Here is a 24,459-nt window from a genome sequence, read left to right on the forward strand (position 1 = left end):
CTTAGGACTAACATTTGTGGGGCGCCTGGGTGGCTCAGTCAGTTAAGCATCTGACTTCGGCTCAGGTCATGATCTCATAGCTCATGAGTTCGAGCCTCTCATTGGTCTCTGTGCTGAAAGCTCAGAGCCTGGAACCTGCTTCAGATTCTGTGTCTCCCTCTCTCTTTGTCCGTCCCCTACTCTCATTCTGTCTCTCTCTCTCTCTCTCTCAAAAATAAATAAACATTAAAAAAATGTTTTTTTTTTAAAAGGAATAACATATGTAAAGCACATGAGATATATATAATTAACAAGCAGGAAAGGGAGACAGAACGGCCTGCTACCTCACCCCTTTCTCAGAAGACACTAAAAGGGATGTCTGGGTGGCTTGGTTGGTTAAGCATCTGACTCTTGGTTTTGGCTCAGGCCATGATCTCACAGTTCATGAGTTAGAGCCCTGCATTGGGCTCTGCACTCATGTTGCAGAGACTGCTTGGGATTCTCTCCCTCTCTCTCTCTCCCCCTCCCCCACTGGAGCTTACTCTCTCTCTCTCAAAAAATAAATAAACATTAAAAATTTTTTAAAAAAAGACACTAGAAAGAGGCCCCGTAAGCATGTAGCTACCACTGGGTAGACAGTTCAGCTGCCATGGTTGGGAGTCTGGGGAAAACCAAGAAAGACCATCAGTTCACAGAATGGAAGAATGAGAAGTCAAATACGAATCCAGAGACATCAAGGAACCACCTATTTATGGACAATGAATAATGTGATTAATTAATTCCTGTTCATAGAAATTAACACCAGAGAAGGAACTACCTATTTATGGACAATGAATAATGTGATTAATTAATTCCTGTTCACAGAAATTAAGACCAGAGAAAAATGTTCTTTTTCTTCTAATTAGTCACTTAGATAAACTTAAGGATCTGAAGAACCAAAACATCTATCTATCCTCTCTCCGTCTACGCAGACGTTTCTTCAGAACCTCTATTTGCCAGGCATGAGGAATACTAAGAGAATACTACAGAAGACAGATTCACAATTAAGTCCTTACAATATGCTCTGTGCTAATGCTGGAATGAAACTAACAAGGCCAAACTGACCATCCTTTCGGAACAAGTTCTAGAATGTTCTCTCCCTCCAGATCATTGAAACCAAACTGAAGAGAACTGGACCCACCCATTCTTTCATTGGGCACAGTGCTGTCATCCCAGATGGTCCCCTGAGCAGCCAGCTCTGGCTAGCAGGAGGTCAGGAGAGCAATAGCCTTCACTCCCTAACCCGTGGGCTTAGACATGGTGTGATTAGCACGACATCGAAGGGCTGAAGCCCCAAACCTTGTGGTGAACATGGTGGGTGGGGAAGCCCAGCTGCCTCCCTTGTCTCTGGGAGGAAGGCCTGAACGATTGCCAGGCATCCCCAGACACAAGGTACGTTCTGTGTCTGCCCCTGCCCTGGACACACTCCTGCTCTGCCTGTCGCCACCACCATCTATACCTGCCCCTCACAAGCTACAACCCACGCTGAGCACCCTGGGACCCACCCCAGCAGCATTCCACAGCCACCCAGAGGGAAACTATGAGTGCCCCTGATTTCTGTCTGCCTACCGGCAGCCACCATTTCAGTCCACCTGGCGCATACCCAGCCACGTACTGCCCACTCTGCCCCCAGCCCCAGGCAGCCAAGCATCCCACTGGCACCACTCCGGGCCTGGCCTTGGCTCTGTCCTGTTTGCGTTCGTGCGTCCTAACTTCCTTCTGGGAAGGGGAAAACAGGTCAGCATTACCTCTACGTCAGGACACCATCACACTTGGTTATGAGCAGAAAGCAGCCAGGATTGTTTACTTTTATACTTCCCTATACTCTCATCCTACTCTAAAAGTACTCCAATAAGGCAAAAGAGTGAATTACAAATAGAAATGAATAGTATAATGAGCCATAATCACTTAAGATTCTTCTTGCATAAACATCGAAGCAAAAACGATTACACATTCACACATGATAGTGACAGCCCCCCAAACATTTTGATATTCGTCATCTGTCATCCTATCTTCAACAGTCCCTCAAGGTCTGATTTCCCAACTGAGATCACAACATATTCTAAACACAAACGATAAAGGGAAACTCTCAGGAAATGTCTTAATAATAACAAAACAAAATGGATCCTCTGATCCTCCTTTAAAAGATTTGAACTCTCACACGGGGATGACTACCCCATGACCAACACGACACATTTCAGGATATCTGAGTGTGTCTCCTATAATGAGGATTATGGGAGAAAACTACGAGGTTTGGAGGAAGAGAAAAGAATTCTCAAAAGAGAGCTGAAATCTCCACCAGTGTAACTCCATTCGTGACTCATATTTTATACTGGAAATATTTACGATTTGTCTTATACTACAAATTAGTCTGCAAAATACCCTCATCTAAGCCTTCCAAACCCTGGGGCTCTTAGCTTGGGAGATGCCAGGCTGAAAAACACAAGGTCTACATCTTGACTATGGTTCCAGGGGCTTTGATCCAAGGCACAGCTAATCGTGGAGTTAGCTCCCCCTGGCGGTGGTGCGTGAACTTAACACACACGATGCTATCTGAAAGTCGAAAGGGATCCCAGGGCTTAACTGGTTAAGACCTCTCCTTTTACAAAGGGGGAAATTAAGGCTCTGAAAGGATAAGGGCGCTGCCCAAGGCTCCTAGTGGGAAGTGGCCGATCGAAGAACAGAACCCAGCTGTCTGTCAGGACACCACCACACTCGGTTTTGAGCAGAAAGCAGCCAGGATTGTTTACTTTTATACTTCCCTATACTCTCATCCTACTCTAAAAGTACTCCAATAAGGGAAAAGAGTGAATTACAAATAGAAATGAATAGTATAATGAGCCATAATCACTTAAGATTCTTCTTGCATAATAATCGAAGCAAAACACCCCACAATACCTGTACACAGTAAAGATAGGAAAATACCCCCCCACACTCCCCCACCCTAACTTCCAGCCTTTTAGAGACCTTTTATCTGTAGCTTTTTTAATGTTTTATTTATCTTTTGGGCGTGGGGGGGGGGGGAGCTCGAGTTGGGGAGGGGTAGAGAGAGAAAGGGACAGAGGATCTGAAGCAGGCTCTGGGCTAACAGCAGCGATGTGGGCTCGAACTCATGAACTGTGAGATCATGACCTGAGCTGAAGTCGGAGGCTCAACCAACTGAGCCACCCAGCTGCTCCTATATGTACCATTTTAATATCAACCGGTCAAATTCTTGGACTGAACTCAGAATTGGGTTGCTGTAAATATAAGCAAACACATCAAGAGCACGGATGCTGGGTCCACCTCAGACCCGCCTACCCCCCTCAGGGTGTGGGCCTAGCCCCTCTATTTTCACCTGCTCCCTGGGTACCTCGCCTACTTGGCAGACTTGGGAATCACGGTCATAGGGAGCCTGTAACAGTTCCCGAGGCACAACCAAGATGAATATACCGGTCACCATTGTCCCTGTGCTGTCTGGGCTTCAGTGTCTCATCTAGCTGAGGGGGACGTTCTTTGGGTCTAATCTGCTGCAGTTTGCAGAAAAAGGATACCGCCAAGGTCTGGTGCCACCTGGGGCAAGCCAGCAGGCCCCCAGGCAGGTCCCCTGTGGCAGCATGACCTTAAATGAGCTCCTAGCAATCCCAGGGCTGGCCCTCAGGCTGACCTTCCCATACCCCCTGGCCTCGGATTTACCCCTCAGGGGTGTGCTCGGGTTAGCCAAGCTCCCAGAGGATGCCTCCTGTTTTACCCTGAGAAATAGAATCATCCGGCAGCCAGACTTTCAGGTGCGTACCCACGGAAGCCCTGTGGTTGGGTCAACATGGAATCAGAGCAAGAGCAGATGGTGGCTGTTAAGAGTGGTGGGTCAGAAGGAGGACTTTCCTGGAAGAGGGAACAGCACACAAGAGAGCTGCAAATAATTTACCTGGTTGGGGCCATAGGCAGGAGGCAAGGCCAGGGAACCATTGCCTGATGTGGCAGCTAAAAGTCTGGACCTCGTTCAGGAAATGACGGGAAGTCACTAAGGGTCACTAAGCAGGATAGTGACATGACTGGAGTGCATTTTACGGCCACACGTGGAAGACAGGCCAGTGAAGGGATGGCCACAAGAAAACCCAGCAGAGAATCCTGGAAGCAGAGATGGGTCAGGAAGAGGAAGGCCCGAAACAGGTCCTTTAGATGTGACAAGGACAGGGTTACACTGTGAACGAGGCCAGGGATATTTAGGAGGCACGGAGAGAGGAGGGAACAGACGATGACGTAGGGTGACCGTGGACTAGTGGCATTTGGAATACTTGGGCTGCTGGAAGACCAGTGAAATTTCTAGAAACAAAATTAAGAACCAAAATAAGGTAGCTAATTTTTTTATTTTTCCAATAAGGATAATTTGTTAAAATGATCACGTTTTCAGGTCACTATTTAATACAAAAAAAGGGGGGGGGCATTTTAACTCTCCCCAGGATAGGAAGGCCTAACCTCCAATAAAGGATGATCATTTAAATGGAATAAATTTCGCCTGATAACCAACTCTTCATGTCGCATTTACTTACTGTTCTCATTTCATCATGGATTATACAAAATCACTTCTATTGATGACGCTAGTTCGCTGAGGGTGAATTGTTCTGTAAACTGTTTTGTTTTGTTTTCCCAAAGAGAAGAGGAAAGAGATTGGCTACAAATCGAGTCAAGAGTTTTTGGTTTCTGCAGGATGAAGACTGATTTGAGAAAATGAATGCACGGAGAGGAAAAAACAATTGAAAGAAAGATTTAAAGATAGGAACTAAATGCAACATAGTATCCCAGACTGGATCCTGGCATGGCAAAAGAACATTAGTGGAAAAAACGATGAAATACGAATAAAGCCTATGGCTATCCCATAACAGTATTATATCAATATTAATTGCTTAGTTTTGATAAATGTCCTGGTTACGTAAGATGTTAGCATATGCGAACCCTCTGTATTGCCTTTGCAACACTTACAGATCTAAAATGATTTATAAACAGAAAAGGCTTTTAAAAACAGCAGCAACAACACAGAAGAGAAAGGAGACGAGCGACAGACTGAAGTTCCCCAGGTTGGACTTTGGAGCCAGGTGGCAGGTGGCCCGGGCCTCGCACAAGAGAGGAACACCTCCCTCCCCGAGATCAGAGGAAAGGGTTGGACGCAGTCACAAATAACTTGCTAATAAATTTGTCCGCAGGAATTGGAAAAGGAAGCTTTCTTCTTTTCACTAATAAGATAATGTAGTAAATAAATGATAGGACAAACAGGTAAATAAAAATCGTTTCTAAATGCAGGTGAAAAGTAAGTAAAATGTAGACCGAAGATAGAAATGAGTGGTTAATATTGCTTGGAGAGAAAAACAGCAGCAGCCTTGGACCAGGCTCCGTCTCCTAATAATTCTGCTCTGCAAGGATACTGAGAGCTGAAATCAGCAACCTAGAAAAGCCTTACTTTAGAGCAGCAGGTAAATTACGGAGGGTATTTCCAAGACCGCACTGAAATAATGGCAGGACCCTGAGAGGGAGAGTAATCGAGAGTGGAAGTGAGCAAAACCTAGAAGGAAGACAGGTGCTCAGCACAAGGAATAAATTCCAGAAGACACTGCAGTTGCTGCCATTTTCTGTCAAATTCTTCCATTTCATTTCAGGAACAAGCGCAGGCCCTAGCAAAAGCTTTCCATAGATCCCCACTAGTACATTTTACGTATTTTAAATTCTTCTGCACCGAAAGTATGAATAATCAGCTTCTTATCAGCAGCCGACCTTCACGTTAATACATTTTTTAACGGCAAAAAAATATACAGTGACTGCTCTAATACTTGCTTCTGGCTCTCCATTTTTAGGGGGGAAACCCAGTAAAAAATATACGCTTTTATTCTCAAAGGGGATGCATCAAATAATATCAAACATATTATTTTAAATTAATATATGAAAATCAAGAAATATTATGGCATGATTGCGACAAAAGCATTGACTCTCTAGATAATAAGATTATTATGATTTAGGGGCGCCTGGCTGGCTCAGTCGGTAGAGCATGCAGCTCTTGATCTCAGGGTCCTGAGTTCAAGCCCCACATTGGGTATGGAGCCTACTTAATAAAATAAAATAAAATAAAATAAGATAAAATAAAATAAAATAAAATAGAAATGAAATGAAACAAAACAAAGTAAAATAAAATAAAATAAAAATAGATGAATACTTCTTAAAAAAAAAAGATTATGATTTAAGTCATCTGGGAAACGTTGCATGCTCTTTTATAAATGGTCATTGTGCCCCAGTATATTATAACTAAATACTAACCTAGGTTTCTTCCATTTCAAACAAACTCCAACTCTGATTAATTTAAGCCAAAAAAGGATTTAATGGAAGGACAGTATGTGTGTCTAAGAAGAGCTAAAGGGGCAGGAACCAAGGCACCTTCCAGGATCCAGGGAGAGGAACCAATAATGGTTGCATCAAGGCCCTGACATTGCACCAAGCGTGTCTTCTGATCTCGTGTCATTCTGCTGAGGATTCAGCGTAGTGAGAGAGTCCATTTGGTCAGCCTGGGGCATGGAGAACAGGCTGAAGAACCTGTTCATGAGAACGTCATGAAGAACAATTCTCCAAAACCATCCACACCGTGCATAGATAATTCTGCAAAGGACGGTTAGTGGAAGAAATGGAGGTACATAAGGGGCAGCCACTACTTACCTTATTCTTTCATGTGGCCATGCCTCTGCCTGAACTTGGAATGCCCCTTGACCTGAAATGCCCCTAGTCTTCCAGACCACCTGGTGAACTCTTATTTTCCTCCTGAAAACCCAGATAAAATAGCCCTTTCTGTGAAGCCTGGCAGAGGAAATGACTTTGCACTGTCTTTGTACCTCATACATGCATCCCTTGTTGAACTGTTCACACTAAATTGTAATAATTTGTATTTATTTGGATCTCTCCTATTAGACTGTAAATTTCTGGAGGGCAGAAATAATGTTTTTTCACCTCTGCTGCCTCTGTGCTTAAAACAGTGCTCATGATTAAGTATTCAACAAATGCTTGCTAAAATAAATGCAAACAATAAACCACTGCTATGTTTAAAAAGAGAAGAAGAAGAAAGAGAGGAAGGAAGGAAGGAAGTAAGGAAGAAAGGAAGGAAGGAAAGGAAGGGAAGGGAAGGGAAGGGAGGGGAGGGGAGGGGAGGGGAGGGGAGGGGAGGGGAAGGGAAGGGAAGGGAAGGGAAGGGAAGGGAAGGAAAGGAAGAATAAAGCGAAAAGAAAGAAAAATTAAAACTTTGAGGAACCACAAGGAAAAACCTTTATAGACACAAAATAATTATCTGTTACCTTTGCAAATCTGCGTGATGTTTGAGAAAGCCTGGCAATATCTTCAAGATCCAGATAAGAAATGATACTCAGGAGCAAATTGTCTGAGAGCCGTTCAAGGAAGTCAAATTTACCTTCACATAAATTGAAGACATAGTCTAATACTCTTGCACCAAATATTAAGGCAATTTGAACTGCAATTCAAAGAAACCAACAAACCAACAAGGTTATCATGTGCAGTCAGGTAAAAACCACGACCTGTATCAGTAAGACGGGCTCTAGGGCATTCTTCCCCCTGGGGGGTAATGTTGGATTAGACCAAGTCATTCCTACTGTCACCAAGCTGCCCCTGGGACTCGTGATATGCCTTTGTGAGACATTTGTTTCCAACTGCTGTCCCCGCGGTGAGATCAGAACCTTTGAGGGACACTCACTGTTGAACGCAGTGATGAACTGCATCCCTTGATTTCATCAGCACCAACTTCAGACAACTGACTTAACTAGTCTCAGTGCCTCCCTTAGCCTCATCCCTGACTGGGCAAAGATGCTGGTCCACGTGGGTTTTCTGCCACCCTCCGTCTCCCCTGATTGGCCTGAAACATGTCAATATCTCTTCATTTGAGTTGAGTTTTCTTCTCTCATTGCTAAACGTGTTTCTCCACCAAACTTTCTTCTTTCCTCTTTACCTTCTTTCATCCCCATCTTTACATAATAGGGGGAAAAAAATAGAAAGAGGAAAATAAGTGGATATTTCATGAAAATTGTGTTAACTTTTGCCTAATGTTTTGTATGCTTTTTCAGTCATTTCCAAGTTAGGGAATAGTTCACAAAGAATCAGCCCATATAATGGTCCTACCTAAGCATGTTCAGTGCAAGAAAGTACTAGCTTGGTTCTTTTTTTAACCCGGAAAAACCTTCAATGTTTGGAAGGATATATATTCAAATTTTAACGTGGTTAAATCTGGATGGTGACTTTCACTTCGCTCCCTTTTGTTTATTTGTGTTTTCTAATATTTCTACAATAAACCTGTATTACCAGTGTAATTTTTTTACATCTAGGTAGGAAGGAAGGGAAGAAGGAAGGAAAGCACGCTACCTCCTTATACAAGAGAGGAAAACATTGTGATGATGGAATAAGCAGGTGGATTCCAGGGATCCCAAAGCAGGGACGTTTTTGGTTTCTTGGGGCTCATGTTTTCCATCCGGACTCTGAAAGCACCACTATAACTAGCCTTTCTAGAGACCTGTTCTTCAAAGACAGAGAACGCTCTACTCTACATAAGACTAAATACCCAAGATTTGGGGGACCACCTTCCTTCCTCAGCCTGGAACATTCCTCCTGGAGTAGGCGGGATGGAGCTGTCAGGAACACTGGGCCCCCTGGAGGAGTCGGCAGAACTGATTCAACTGGTTGATGGGTCTCCGATTTCAGAATGGATGTAAGGTGTGGACCATATTTATGCAAAAACTCTAACTGTGCAACTTGGAAGAGCCAGGCATATGTGATTTCTCTCCCGAACTGGTCAGTCAAGCACTCTAGGGCATTAAGGGTTTTAGTTGCTTCTGAATCCCAAGTGGTTCCAATTCAAGGCGCTTCGAAAGTCCAAGGGCTTTCCTCAGGGAAAAACAGCCCCGTCAACTCTAAAGGATAGTTATTGTGGACAACTCCTAGCCCACCAGCAGAATAAGAAGAAAAAGTGGTGCTTACTTATTGGAGGGAGAAGAGAAGCCCTGAGTGCAATAAAACATCCCTTAATATAACTGGAGATGTTTGTCCATTTTACAATGCCAGGAAAACATGTTCAATGAAGACTCAGATTTACTTTAGGAATTCTCTACCAGTAAAGTCCTCAAAATGTAAAAACTAGAAAAGGATATATACCAGTATTTTAGGATACATAAAAGTATTTATACTATAAAATATATAATTAAAAAGGATATACAAAATGATATATAAAAGTATTTGTGTTCAGTTGTATGTAACCAACATTTATTTCTTTTGAAATAACAACAAAAAAAAAAGGTAAAACAAAATCCATTTTGAAAAGCAAAATCACTGTCTTCATGTTGGACTATGTGGCGACCAGCTTCCAAGGTGGCACCACAGATTGTCTTCTCCTGGGCTCATTTTTCTGTGTCTCCCTCCCACACTGAATTAGAGGTGACCTATGTGACCAATAGGATAGTGTATGAACGACATTCCAAGTCTTGGTCGTAAAAGACAGAGGGCATTCTGTCTTGCTGCTGCCTCTGGGATCACTCACACTGGGAGAAGCCAACTGCCATATGCTAACAATGCTCAGCAGTGTTCTGGAGAGGCCCATGGGGAAAGAAATTGAAACTTCCCAGCTACAACCACCACTTATTTGTCAGCCATCTATGGGAGTCCTCAAGGGATTCGAGCCTCAAGCCCCAGCCGAGCCTTCAGATGACCGAGGCTCCACACGACACCATACAAGACCCTGAATCGCACGATGGAGCTAAGCTGCTCTCAAATTCCTGACCCACAGACACCGTTTGAGTTAATAAACATTTATTATTGTTTTAACCAATTAAGTTTCAGGGTAATTTGTTACACAACAATAGACAATAAAAATTTGGGTGCCTCCAAGTGTTGTGGTGCCATAATGGAAACCCAAGATGTGGGAGTAGCTTTGAAATTGGCAATTGTACAGAAAATCTGAATGAGTTTGAGGAGGGTGTTAAGTGCAAGGATGAAGAGCTTTCAATAAATACTATAATTAATTAATTAATAGCTGTTAGTAGATGCTTGATGGACTCTGAGGAGGCTTTATAGGCAAGAGTTTAAAGGAAAGTGAAGAAAATATTATTAAAAACTGGAGGACAGATCCTTGTCATGTAGTGGCAGAAAGTTCAGTTACATTATTGCCTACTGAGATATGCAAAGCAGGAAACAGACTTAAGGAGATGTGATTCAGCTATGTAGATTTCCAAGCAAGGTGTTGAACATGCTGTCTGATTTCTTCTTGCTGCTTAAAGTAAAATGTGAGAGCAAAGAGAGAAGCTAAAGAAGGTTTCTTACAAAGCTGCCAGGATTTGCTGGTCTAGAATATTCTGTGCCTCGTCAGATGGCAAACAATGCTAAAATTAAGGAATGCCTTGGGAATGCAAGCTGGTGCAGCCACTCTGGAAAACAGTATCGAGGTTCGTTCCTCAAAAAACTAAAAATAGAACTACCCTACGACCCAGCAATTGTACCACTAGGCATTTATCCAAGGGATACAGGTGTGCTGTTTCAAAGGGACACATGCACCCCCATGTTTATAGCAGCACTATCAACAATAGCCAAAGCATGGAAAGAGCCCAAATGTCCATCGATGGATGAATGGATAGAGGAGGTGTGGTATAAATAAATGATGGAGTATTACTCGGCAATCAAAAAGAATGAAATCTTGGCATTTGCAACTACATAGATGGAACTGGAGGGTATTATGCTAAGTGAAATTAGTCAGAGAAAGACAAAAATCATATGACTTCACTCACTCATATGAGGACTTTAAGACACAAAACAGATGAACATCAGGGAAGGGGAGCAAAAATAATATAAAAACAGGGAGGGGGACAAAACAGAAGAGACTCATAAATATGGAGAACAAACTGAGGGTTACTGGAGGGGTTGTGGGAGGGGAGATGGGCTAAATGGGTAAGGGGCACTAAGGAATCTACTCCTGAAAGCATTGTTGCACTATATGCTAACTAATTTGGATGTAAATTTAAAAAAAAATTAAATTTAAATTAAAAAAAGAGAAACAAACGAAAATAATAAAAATTAAAAAAAAAATTAAGGAATGCCTCTCAGGCAAAAGTCAAATTTGGAAAAATCTCAGGAAAATATGGTCTGAAGATGAAGCTGAGGGCGTGGCTGGAAAATGCTTTGTTAAGAACCATTCAGTCAAATTTTAGAGCTTTCAAAAAGCTGAAGGGTATTGCCACTCAGGAGGCAAGCACAGAAACCAAGTTAAAGAAGGGCTTATCTAAAAACAAAAACAGGGGCGCCTGGGTGGCTTGGTCGGTTAAGCGTCTGACTTCGGCTCAGGTCATGATCTCACGGTCCGTGAGTTCGAGCCCTGCGTCGGGCTCTGTGCTGACAGCTCAGAGCCTGGAGCCTGTTTCAGATTCTGTGTCTCCCTCTCTCTCTGCCCCTCCCCTGTTCATGCTTTGTCTCTCTCTGTCTCAAAAATAAATAAACGTTAAAGAAAATTTTTTAAATAAATAAAAATAAAAACAAAAACAAACAAACAAAAATTAAAAAAACAAAACAAAAACAAAGGTGTGTAGGTGTGGTTTTATTTAATGGAGTGAACCCCAGTAACAGCAATAGACAACACATGAAGTTTTAAGAGAATTCTACTGGTGGAAACACCGCCTGCCAGCTTGAACTGGAAGGGTCAGAGGCAGTGGAAAAGGAAAAAGACTTTGGACTCTCAAATTCCTACCAACAGGAAGTAGGCTGAGAAAACAAAACCTGCAAAGATGGGTTATCTTTTGTGGACAAGGAAGATGGCTCAGACGATGGAACCAAGAGCCCAGGAGGTGAAGCCCAAGACTCATGAAGAATTGGCTACAACAGGGACTTAGAAATATTGTTACACTAACTAACATAAAATCAGACCTACTGGACAACCCCTCAGAAATATATAATTTATCAATTCTGACTCAAGAAGAAAAAGAAAACCTGAGAGACTATAACCAGTAAAAACTTTGAAACCACGGATTGGATTAAAGAGGAAAACCGTCAAGCAAAGCTTCAGATCTACACTGCTTGTGAGCCTTTAATAAACTCCCAGAGAACAGGCGCCTGGGTGGCGCAGTCGGTTAAGCGTCCGACTTCAGCCAGGTCACGATCTCGCCGTCTGTGAGTTCGAGCCCCGCGTCGGGCTCTGGGCTGATGGCTCGGAGCCTGGAGCCTGTTTCCATTCTGTGTCTCCGTCTCTCTCTGCCCCTCCCCCGTTCATGCTCTGTCTCTCTCTGTCCCAAAAATAAATAAACGTTGAAAAAAAAAAAAAAAATTTTTAAAAAAAATAAACTCCCAGAGAACAGACAATCCATATCTTAGGTAATTTGTCCCAAAGAATAGAAGTAGAAGGAAACCCCCAACTCACATTATGAGGTTGCTTAAACTAGAAATGATGGTAGGCAAGAAGAAAATTTGCATCTGGAAAATCACTTAGGAGCATACATGGCAAAAATTCTAAATAAATAAAAATTCTAGTTCTAAATAAAAAAATTCTAATTAGGAAATTCAATCTATCAATATATAAAATAAATAGATAAATTGTGACCAGGATAGTTAATCCCAGGATAATCCAAGGATGCAATAACTTTGGAAGACTATTTAATATAATTCACCATATAAACAAATAGGTTTATAGGAGGAAAAATGATCATCTCAAAAATACAGAAAAATTATTTCGTGAGTTCTAACCCCTATTTATGAATAAAAACTCTTAGGAAATTGGGGCACCTGGGTGGCTCTGTCAGTTAAGCATCCAACTCTTGATTTCAGCTCAGGTCATGATCCCACAGTTCATGAGAACAAGCCTCACGTTGGGCTCTGTGCTGACAGCAAGGAGCCTGCTTGGGATTCTCTTTCTCCCTCTCTCTCTGCCCCTCTCCTTTACCATCTCTTGCTCTCGCTCTCTCTCAAATTAAATAAACATTTAAAAAAAAAGAAATTCTAGGGGCACCTGGGTGGTTCAGTCGGTTAAGCGTCCGACTTTGGCTCAGGTCATGATCTCGCAGTTTGTGAGTTCGAGCCCCACGTTGGGCTCTGTGCTGGAAGCTCAGAGCCTGGAGCCTGCTTCAGATTCTGTGTCTCCCTCTCTCTCTGCCCCTCCCCCCCCCCACTCTCAAAAATAAATAAACATTTAAAAAAAAAGTAAAACAAAAAAAGAAATTCTACTGAAAATGGTCAGCATCGCTTCTCTGTATACCAGCAACAATTAATTCAAAGTGATGACTTAATACGCATTTGTCTTTTGACCCAGTAATCTCACAAACATATTGCCTAAATATGAAACAACCCATGCACAAGGTTATGCATTTTGGCACTCTTCGTATTATCACAAGATTGGAAAGAACCCAAGATTTCATCACTAGGATTCTGGTGCATTCACACAAAGAAATACTATGCAGCTGTGAAAGAAAAGAAGAAGGAAGAGGAGGGGGAGGAAGATCTCTAGAGGCATGAAGTGATCTCCAGGATATCCTGGCGGAAACGGTAGGGGTAGAACGCTACCATTGGTATAACAAGTTAAGGGGATACAAACACATATGTATATGAATTTGTTTATATCGGCACAAAGAATCACTGAAAATGTCTATAACAAACACAAGCGGTTAGCCTAGGGAAAGGGAAGGAAAAGGCGGAACAGATAGGGACGAAACCAAACCTCTGTAGGTACATTGTTTTACAGTTTTGACTTGGGAAACACATCCAAGTTTTACATAATCTTAAAACAGAATTTTAATCGTTTCGAATTTTAATCTTTAAAACTTAAAACAGAATTAAAGTGGATTTTTTACCTGATTTTATTCTTTTTTTAAAAGTGTGTTTATTTTGAGAGAGACAGAGACAGCATGGGTGGGGGAGGGGCAGAGAGAGAGAGAGAGAGAGAGAGAGAGAGAGAGAATCCCAAGCAGGTTCCCTGCCACCGCCAGCAGCTCAGAGCCTGATGTGGGGCCCGAACCCACAGAACCGCAAGATCATGACCTGCGCCAAAACCAAGAGTCAGAAGCTTAACCGGCTGAGGCACCCAAGTGCCCCTACATGATCCTACTCGTAGCTACAAAAAAAAAAAAAAAAATCACCAACTACCCGGGAAGAATTTGAGCAAAACATGTTTAAAGGTCAAATAAGACCGATGTGAAGAAAACGTTAAAACTCTACGTAAAAGAAGACCTAAATCAATGGAGACCTATACCATGCTCATTTTGAGAAGACCAAAGGATGACAATTCTGTCCTCAAAAATCTAGAAATTCCACCCAATTCCAATTAAAATCTCAACAGGGATCTTTGCATAGCTTTACCAGCTGGCCTTAAAACTCATATGCAGAGTAAAAAGTCAAGAACAGGTAAACAGTTCTTTTTTTGTAAAGAAACGGAGGAGGAGGAAGATGAATTCATTTTAGCAGGTAAGAAAACTTACTATAAAGATGGTAATTAAAGCAGTGTAGTGTTGGTGGGAGACAAACTAAAGATCCTGTCCTATAAATACAGAAAAAACGTAAAACTTCTCATCTCATCATAGCCAAAAATACACTTGAGATAAGTTAAAGACTAAAATATGAGGAACAAGTTGTAAGATAGTTCAATTAAAAATAGGAGTATATCCTCACGAAATCAGAGAAGGGAAAGATGTCTTAAAACACAAAAGTATAAGCCATATATTAAAAGACTGACAAGGGGTGCCTGGGTGGCTCGGTCAGTTAGCATCTGACTCTGGATTTCAGCTCAGGTCACGATCTCATGATCGGTCAGATCAAGCCCCGAGGAGGGCTCTGCACTGACAGTGTGGAACCTGCTTGGGATTCTCTCTTTCCGTCTCTCTCTGCCCCTCTCCTGCCCCTCCCGTGCCCCTCCCTTGCTCTCTTGCTCTCTTGCAAAATAAATAAATAAACTTTTTTTAAATAAATAAATCATTTTCAAAAACATTTATAAAAAGAGGTTGACAAATTTGAACTACATTAAAATCGCAAACCTCTATGTGGGTAAAAACACATAAACAAGGTGACAAGATGAACCAAAAACTTGGTGAAACCTCTGCAGCACATTTAACCAAACTTAGTATTCAAAATATGCATGTAAAAAAATTCCTACAATCAATAGAAAAAAGGATAAACAACCAAAAAGTGGAAACAGGCAAAGAAGTGAACTAGCACTTCTCAGAAGGGAAGACCCACATCGTTAATAAATGTAAGAAAAGACATTCAACCTCATTAATAATCAGGGAATTTACACACCCAGTTTGGCAAAAATTAACATGTATCTCTGATTACAGCAAATGTTGGTAGGAATATAAAGAAATAACATCTCTCATGAAATGCCAACGAGAGTATAAACTGATTTAACCCCCTTGGAGAGGAGATTGTCATTCCCTGGTAAAGCTGAAGAGGCACATATCCTACAACTTGACGAATACACTTCTACACACCCAACTTAAAGAAACATTCACACATTACACAAGGGTAAATGAAGATGTGTTGTTGCAACAAAGTGGAAACCACCTAACAACCCTCAGTAAGGGAGATGTTTGAGTAAACTATGGTTTATAATAGAATACCATTAACTACTGAGATGAATGAACTAGACCTACATACATCAACATGAATAAATCTCAAAACCAGTGTTGAATAATAAAGCAAAGTTGGAAAATGATATATTAGGATGCCATTTATGTAAAACGTTAAACATCGGGGCGCCTGGGTGGCGCAGTCGGTTAAGCGTCCGACTTCAGCCAGGTCACGATCTCGCGGTCCGTGAGTTCGAGCCCCGCGTCAGGCTCTGGGCTGATGGCTCAGAGCCTGGAGCCTGTTTCCGATTCTGTGTCTCCCTCTCTCTCTGCCCCTCCCCGGTTCATACTCTGTCTCTCTCTGTCCCAAAAATAAATAAATGTTGAAAAAAAAATTAAAAAAAAAATAATAAAATGTTAAACATCTAAAAATACTATGTATTATTTATGTATAATAGAATATCCTTGGAAATGAAAATCGCAGTAGAAGGGAATGGAGGGAAAATAGGGAAGAGGTAGAAATTTGACTGTATATGTAATGATTTTATGTTTTTAAAAGATATTAAGTAAATATGGGGCTCACTTCGGCAGCATGTATAATGAAACTAGGATGATAAAGGAAGATTAATATGGCCCTGAGAAGAGATGACGACAAAGTTAAAACCATTTAGAGTAGATTCTCTGATCCTTTGTTACCAGCTAGAAATAAAAAAAAAAAGTAACCAAAAAAATTCCAACTACCTGGAAATTGAACAAAATGTTTCTAAATAACCAATGGGTCAAAGAAAAAATCAAAATGGAACTTAGGAGATATTTTAAACTGAATGAGAATAAAGATAGAACTTATCAAGACTAATATAGCTACACTTAAAGAAAGTTTAGGGCGAAAATGGCTGAGAACAATGATTTAAGCTTCTATCTCAAGAAGCTGAGAGAAGAACAAATCAGACCTAGTGGAAGTAGTAGGAAAGAAATAATAAAGGTAAGAACAGGAATCAAAAATAATAAATAAATAAATAAATAAATAAAGTAAGTAAGTAAGTAAGTAAATAGAAAATTAACAGAGCTAAAAGTTCTTTGAAAAAAAATAATAAAACAAATAAACCCCTAACAAGGGGCCACAAAGAAAAAAAAAAGGAGAAAGCACAAATTATCATTATCAAGGGATGAAAACTAGAACAGCACTACAGACACTACAGCCATTGAAAGAAGAGGAGATTATGAGCAAAATACACCAACATATTTGATAATTTGGATAAATGAAGTAAATGTGACAAATGCTAACATCTTTTGTTATTGGTGTTGGGTTTTCTTCTGTTTTGTAGGTTTAAGATATTTCTGAATTTTAAAGCTTTCAAAGGGCAAGGTATAGAACACAATGTATAAGATTCTTCTTTTTGGGTTAATAGATTTTGTATATATGCATAGACCATTTCTGGAAGGATATTCAAGAAACTGTTACTGATGGTTGTCACAGGAACTGAACATGAGATCAGAGGGAGACTTACTTTTATTCTAAAATTGTTTGTTTTTTAAGTTTATTTATGTTATTGAGTATTGAGAGAGAGAGAGAGAGAGAGAGAGAGAGAGAGAGAGAGAGAATCCCACGCAGGTTTTACACTGTCAGCATGGAGCCTGACATGGGGCTCAAACTCATGAAGAGTGAGACCCATGACCTAAACTGAAATCAAGAGTGGGACATTCGACCGAGCCACCCAGGCGCCCCTATTTTAAAAATCTTTTTAAACTGATTTAATTTTTGCTTTACTATGTGTATTATCTCAAAAAATTAGTCAATAAAAAAATAATAAAATACAACAAGTCTTACTCAGATCTGCTTTCCCTGCTCTGTAGCCCAGAGCTAGGCTCCCACACTTCGTCGAAGTGCTTTTGCCTCTAACACTCTCCTACCCCACCTCTACCCACAGATCCCTACCCCAGGCAGGCAGAAACTACAAATCCAGGCTGAAGACAAGGACCAGCTGATTGAAGAGGCCAGAGAGAAGGAGGGGAGTTGACTAAGAGGTGGTGGGTAGGCCTGAGAAAATAAAGTCCCAAGTCAAAGTCTGAGATACAGGCTAAGTGAAGAAGGAACCCAGAGAAAATGGATCACGGATCCATGGTGTGGGCCTGGCACAGGTTTGGGAATAAGGCAAGAACATCTGTTTCCCACTCTCTTATTTCCGGTGTACCAATATTCTTAGAATCTGACCACAGGCCAATATTTCAGGATTATTAGTGTTTATTCGAGTTATCAACTTTCCATTATAGTCCCCATTTCGAACGTGCAGTCCCATTTTCCTCATAAATCATCTAAATGTCCAAGAGAATTTCCATTCTTTGACGTCTATACTACATCACCATATCACCCATGTTTCCTTTCACAAGCAACGGCAGAAACAAGAAACTTTGTCGTTTGGTTCAGAAGATACGGTTGTTGAAGCCATTTGGTTTTATCACAGGGATTTTTGTGGATTGGCCTAAATACTTAACCACTACTTATACCTCATTCGAAGATCAAAGCAACCAACTATAAAAGGGACATAAGTTGGAAAACAACTTATTTTTAGGTTGGATTCAACTTCAACCCATGAATCAGCACTTTGAGTGGAGTTTATATAGGCAGATTTTTGCCTTAGACTCAGTTTTTTAAAATATTTCCAATAGCGGGGCGCCTGGGTGGCGCAGTCGGTTAAGCGTCCGACTTCAGCCAGGTCACGATCTCGCGGCCCGTGAGTTCGAGCCCCGCGTCGGGCTCTGGGCTGATGGCTCGGAGCCTGGAGCCTGTTTCCAATTCTGTGTCTCCTTCTCTCTCTGCCCCTCCCCCATTCATGCTCTGTCTCTCTCTGTCCCAAAAATAAATAAACGTTGAAAAAAAAAAAAAATTAAAAAAAAAAAAAATTTCCAATAGCTAATTTTCTGATTATTCCTATTTATTTAAGTGAGAGGAAAAAATCCATAGATGTTTCTTCAGATTTTTTAAGGTCTCAGGAAAAAAAAAAATTCAAACTTCATAGACAAGTGGACAAAGAATACAGACAGGCAAATTACTGAAAGGATATAAATGGTAATTCAACATGACAGGATGCTCAACTTACTAGTTATCAGGAAAATGTTAATTAAATATGACACTATTTTCACCATCTGGCTGCAAAAGATGAAAAAGAATAGTAATATCTAATTAGTGATGGCAAAGGTGCAAGAAAACCATATCCTGGTGGATGGAGTATAATTAATACAGCAGTTTTTCAGAGAACAGTTTTGTGTGTGCGAGAGAACAGTGAAGTAATTGGCATTTTGAATTACTCAAGCTTTGAATTACTCAAAATTAAAATATGGTGACATCAAAATATTAATGAAGTCTCATTTTATGAATAAAACTTGAAATAATGCAAATCACCCAATTTGAAATGCTTTCCAAACTAGCGTAATTATAAAGGTCAGATAAATTATAGATGGCATTTGTGCTGTATCCCATGACAGGGCTACTCAAGCCAGCTAACAGAAGTACCATCCTCGGTCAAGTTAGCCCTGAACTCTAGATTCAATAAAAAAAAAAAAAATACTCTGGGGTGCCTGGGTGGCTCAGTTGGTTAAGGGTCCAACTTCAGCTCAGATGTTGATCTCACGGGTCATGGGTTCAAGCTCCACATCGAGCTCTGTGCTGACAACTCGGAGCCTGGGGTCTGCTTCAGACTCTGTGTCTCCCTCTCCCTCTACCCCTCCCCTGCTCATGGTCTGTCTCTCTCTGTCTGTCTCTCTCTGTCTGTCTCTCTCTCTCTCTCTTTCTCTTTCAAAAATAAATAAATAAACATTAAAATAAAATTTTAAAAAATACTCAAAATACTCTATCAAAATTATAATGTACATTTCTTTAGTTCCAGCAATTCCAGGAGTTCTCACGTAAGTGTTCAAAGATAAATACGTCCCAGAATGTGCCCAAAGGCTTTTGAAAATGCCCATCAATTGAGGATTGTATGTTTCTACAATAAAATACCATACAGTCTTGGAAAAGGACAAGGTACTTCTTTACGTATGCTCACGGAAAAATGTTCACAATATAATCAGTGCAAAAACAAATCAAGGAATGAAAGATTCTATTTCTGCAAACAAACACACACACAATCCCAAGCAGAAAGAATTCAAATGCAAAGAATGAAGTTATTTATAGTAGTTACCTCAGGGGAACAGAGCTTAGAGGAAGAGAGAAGGAATTTTCACTTGTCAAATTTTAAAAACTGTGATAGCCAGTTGGTACGTGTTCGGCAAATTCTAAGCACTTCATTCAATTACTCCTCATAAGGACCCTATGTGTGAAATGCTTTTATTATTTCCATTATCAACAGTTGAGGAAACTGATATCCAAAGAGACTAAACCCCCTGAATGGGGGGGGGGGGGGTGGGGGAGGGTAGACCGAAAGAGGAAATCTTAAGCAAGCTCCAAGCTCAGCACAGAGCTGGACTAGGGGCTCGAGCCCACAACCCCGGGATCATGACCTGAGCCAAAATCAGGTTGGATGCTGAACCAACTGAATCACCCAGGTTCCCCCATGAATGACTTTTTAAATAATAAACTTGTGAATTTTGTCCTTTAAAGATGGAAATCTAGGAGCGGCTAGCTGGCTCAGTTGGTAGGACACCAGACTCTCAATCTTGGGGTCATGAGTTCCAGCCCCCTGTTGGGTGTAGAGACTACTTAAAAAAATAAAAAATAAATGCAAATCTGGGGGGGGGGTTCGGCAATGTTTTTTATTTTGCAATTTAGATTGTGACACATATCACTGTGGTAGGCAGCATAATGGCCCTGCCAAAGATGCCCTGTATCCTAATCTCCAGAAGCTGTGAATATGTGACCTTATATGGCAAAAGGGCCTCTGCAGGTGTGATTAAAGATCTTGAGAGGGATGCCTGGGTGGCTCAGTCAGTTGGGTGTCGGACTTTGGCTCAGGTCATGATCTCTTGGCTTTTGGGTTCCAGTCCCAAGTTGGGCTTGGTGCTGATAGCTCAGAGCCTGGAGCCTGCTTCGGATTCTGTATCTCCCTCTCTCTCTCTGCCTCTCTCTCTCTCTCTTAAAATAAATAAACATAATAATAGTAATAATGAAAAAATTAAAAAAAGGTCTTGAGATGGGGAGATCACCTATCTCACAGATCAACTGGGTGGACCCAATTCAATCACGAAGGTCCTTAGGAAGGAAGGAGGGAGGCAGGAGGGGTAGAGTCAGCAGAGGAGGGGACATGTGACCACTGAAGGAGTGTCAGAGCAAGAAAGATTGGACAGGCCATCACTGGCTTTAAAGATGGAAGAAGAGGCCAGAAACCATGGAATGTAGGTGCCTCTAGAAGCTGGAAGGGGAAAGGAAACAGATTTTCAGAGCACCTAGTGGCTCAGTCAGTTAAGCGTCCAACTTCACCTCAAGTCATGATCTCATGGTTCGTGGGTTCGAGCCCTGCATTGGGCTCTGTGCTGATAGCTCAGAGCCTAGAGCCTGCTTCAGATTCTGTCTCCCTCTCTTTCTGCCCCTCCCCTGCTCATGCTCTGTCTCTCTCTCTCTCTCTCTCTCAAAAATAAACTTTTTTTTAAATGTAAAAAAGAAAAGGTAATGATTAATAAGACATGGTCCCTGAGCTTGAAAAACCATCTTAAAATTACCAGTCTGGGGGGGCGCCTGGGTGGCTCAGTTGGTTAAGCAGCTGACTTCGGCTCAGGTCATGATCTCACAGTTAGCGAGTTCCAGACCCGCGTCAGGCTCTGTGCTGACAGCTCAGAGTCTGGAGCCTACTTCGGATTCTGTGTTTCCCTCTCTCTTGCTTCTCCTCCCCTGCTCGTGCTCTGTCTCTCTCTCTCTCTCAAAAATAAATTAACATTAAAAAAAGAAAGAAATTTTTTTAAAAAGTGGACAGTCTTTCCCCAACATGATTCTTTTTAAACCACTAATGCATATTATAAATACCTGCTGTAAAGAGGTTAACAAAGAAAGATGTATGCAATATCAGAAATTGAAGGCAATCAATTCAGACTTTCAAAGATTTAATGAAACAAAACAAGACAAAACCTACTCTCTGTCTAAAACAACAACTCTTACACGTTATAATTTAAATATAGAATATCTTTAAGAGGGTTGATTATCAAAGATCCACCCAGAAGGTGTCTTTAAAAATAAGATTGATATACTTGATTTTTTGGCTCTCAGTGCTTAGTCCTGGCAATGTCTGAGGTTAGCTGTGGAGCCCTGGAAAACCATAGCATTCTGAGTCTCGTCTGTGAAATGGGGATAATACTCGTGATTTTACAAGGATATTGTAACAATAAAATGAGAATGCATATGTAAAAGTTCCTTGATATTAACTCCTAATGAAATAAAAATCTCTATAATGCCTTCTAGCTTTAAATTTTTATAATTAAAGTAAATTATTATTAGGGAGTTTAGTTAAAAGGAATCCTTTTTAAAGACACCTACTCAAGTAGTTTGGGATAAAATGATGTAACAATTGAGATTTGCCGCAAACGAATTCAGTGGGAACAGTGGCTTTGTGTAGAGGTTTGGCTATATTTTGAGTATTATTGAAGCCAGGTTATGGGTACATGAGAGTTTGTTCAAAACCATTGTTTGATTTGTATTTGAAATTTTCATACTGTGAAAAGCAAAACAGCAAAGGGGAAACTCAGGGCAATTTCTATTTAGTCCACATGCTACCTAATTAAGGCTATTTCTTTTTCTTTTCTTTTTTTTTCTTTTTTTAATGTTTATTTATTTGGGGGGTGGGCAGAGAGAGAGGGAGACAGAGGATCCGAAGAAGGCTCTGCACTGACAGCAGTGAGCCCAACGCAGGGCTCAAATTCAAGGGCTGTGAGATCATCACCTGAGCCGAAGTTGGACACTCAACTGACTGAGCCATCCAGGCACCCCAAGGTTATTTCTTGAAGCAAACTTTGATATTTAAAAAAATGGTAGCAAGAGATACAGGTGTGCTGTTTCGAAGGGGCACATACACCTCAATGTTTATAGCAGCACTATCGACGATAGATGAGGTATGGAAAGAGCCCAAATATCCATCAATGGATGAATGGATAAAGAAGGTGTGGTATATATATATACATATATATATATATATATATATATATATATATGATGGAGCATTACTCAGCAATCAAAAAGATTGAAATCTTGCCATTTGCAACCACGTGGATGGAACTAGAGGGTATTATGCTAAGCGAAATTAGAGAAAGACAACTATCATATGACTTCACTCATATGAGGACTTTAAGAGACAAAACAGATGAACATAACGGAAAGGAAGCAAAAATAACATAAAAACAGGGAGGGGGACAAAACAGAAGAGACTCTTAAACATAGAGAACAAACAGAGGGTTGCTAGAGGGGTTGTAGGAGGGGGGATGGGCTAAATAGGTAAGAGGCATTAAGGAATCTACTCCTAAAACCATTGTTGCACCGTATGCTAACTAACCTGGATGCAAATTAAAAAATAAATCATTGGGGCGCCTGGGTGGTGCAGTCGGTTAAGTGTCCGACTTCAGCTCAGGTCACGATCTTGCGGTCCGTGAGTTCGAGCCCCGCATCAGGCTCTGAGCTGATGGCTCAGAGCCTGGAGCCTGCTTCTGATTCTGTGTCTCCTTCTGTCTCTGCCCCTCCCCCCTTCATGCTCTGTCTCTCTCTGTCTCAAAAATAAATAAACGTTAAAAAAAAATTTTTTTTAAATAAAAAATAAATCATTAATAAAAATGTAAAAAAATAAAACTGAAAAATGAAAAAAAATGGTAGCAATTTTAAATGCAAAATGCATAAGCCTTCAAGGATTTGATAATTTGATTACATTTTCACATAAGCTTTTAATTCATTTTTAACTAAAGGAAACCTATTATAATTAAATGCTACAGCAAAAAATTACATTTACGCAATTTGAGATTATTAGTGGAATGAACACGTTAACCTATAGAACCTTAAACACTTGGGAGATTTTTCCCAAGAGAAATTTCGGGGTATGTTAACAATTTTCTGTCTTTAAGTACATAATTACATATCAATAGTTCAAATGATGATATGTTGGATATTTCTGCAAGAAAATCTATCACTATTGTAAAGAGAATTTAGCAGTAAGTATATATAATGTGCTCCCTTTCTGACCTTGGAGGTGGGAGTTCTCTAGGAACTCTTCGTGAGTGTCTTTTGCTTCTCCAGGCTTTGCTGATCGATGCTCACTCCTCAGAGAGATCTTCCACCATCTAAAGATTACCTGTGATTGGATAGAAGGGGAGAGAAATTAAAGCTGATCTCAATACCAACAGCTACACTTCAGTCTGGGATTTTGAAAACTCGTGGCAGTAGGCACATAAGGCTGTGTGTCCAACATCAGCTATGACTTTGCAATCCAGCATCACATCAAATTAGAAAGGAGGTCTGTGCGTCTCACATTTCCCTTAGAGATCAGAGTCACAAAATCCAAGTGCTGGAAGGCATCTTAAAAATCTATCAAGTCGGGGCGCTGGGGGGTGCTCAGTCGGTTAAGCCTCCAACTTCGGTTTAGGTCATGACCTCACAGTTCGTGAGTTCGAGCCTCACTTCCGGCTCTGTGCTGGCAGCTTAGAGCCTGGAGCCTGCTTCAGATTCTGTGTCTTCTTCTCTCTCTGCCCCTACCCTGCTCACACTCTCTCTCTCAAAAATAAGCATTAAAAAAATTAAAAAAGAAAAATCTGTGAAGTCAGTGGATGTTAAACCACACAGACCCAGATGGCTATCTGTCTCTTGAGGATCTCTGAGTAGAGATTCTCTAACTTGGGAAGCCGGTTCCAAAGTAATTGCTCCGCTCCACTCTCTGCCTCCCTTCCTGTCTACGGGGCAGACGGGATGAGTGGATATTTTACTCATAGGGAAAGGACAGTT

The 24,459-nt window shown here is 41.0% G+C and overlaps 1 protein-coding gene across 3 annotated transcripts in view; it reads right to left on the reverse strand.

Moving 5' to 3' along the window:
* Positions 1–24,459, reverse strand: part of FBXO36 (F-box protein 36) — a 96,875-nt gene that overhangs the window by 15,489 nt on the left and 56,927 nt on the right. For all 3 annotated transcript variants that reach the window (XM_047872874.1, XM_047872872.1, XM_047872873.1), the window contains 2 exons: positions 23,704–23,812; positions 7,326–7,498 (listed from right to left, as the gene is read on the reverse strand). In XM_047872874.1, coding sequence (XP_047728830.1) covers positions 7,326–7,498; positions 23,704–23,812 — 282 coding nt within the window. The remainder of the gene's footprint in view (positions 1–7,325; positions 7,499–23,703; positions 23,813–24,459) is intronic.

This window comes from Prionailurus viverrinus, chromosome C1 (assembly GCF_022837055.1).
Source record: "Prionailurus viverrinus isolate Anna chromosome C1, UM_Priviv_1.0, whole genome shotgun sequence".
Taxonomy (NCBI): Eukaryota; Metazoa; Chordata; class Mammalia; order Carnivora; family Felidae; genus Prionailurus; species Prionailurus viverrinus.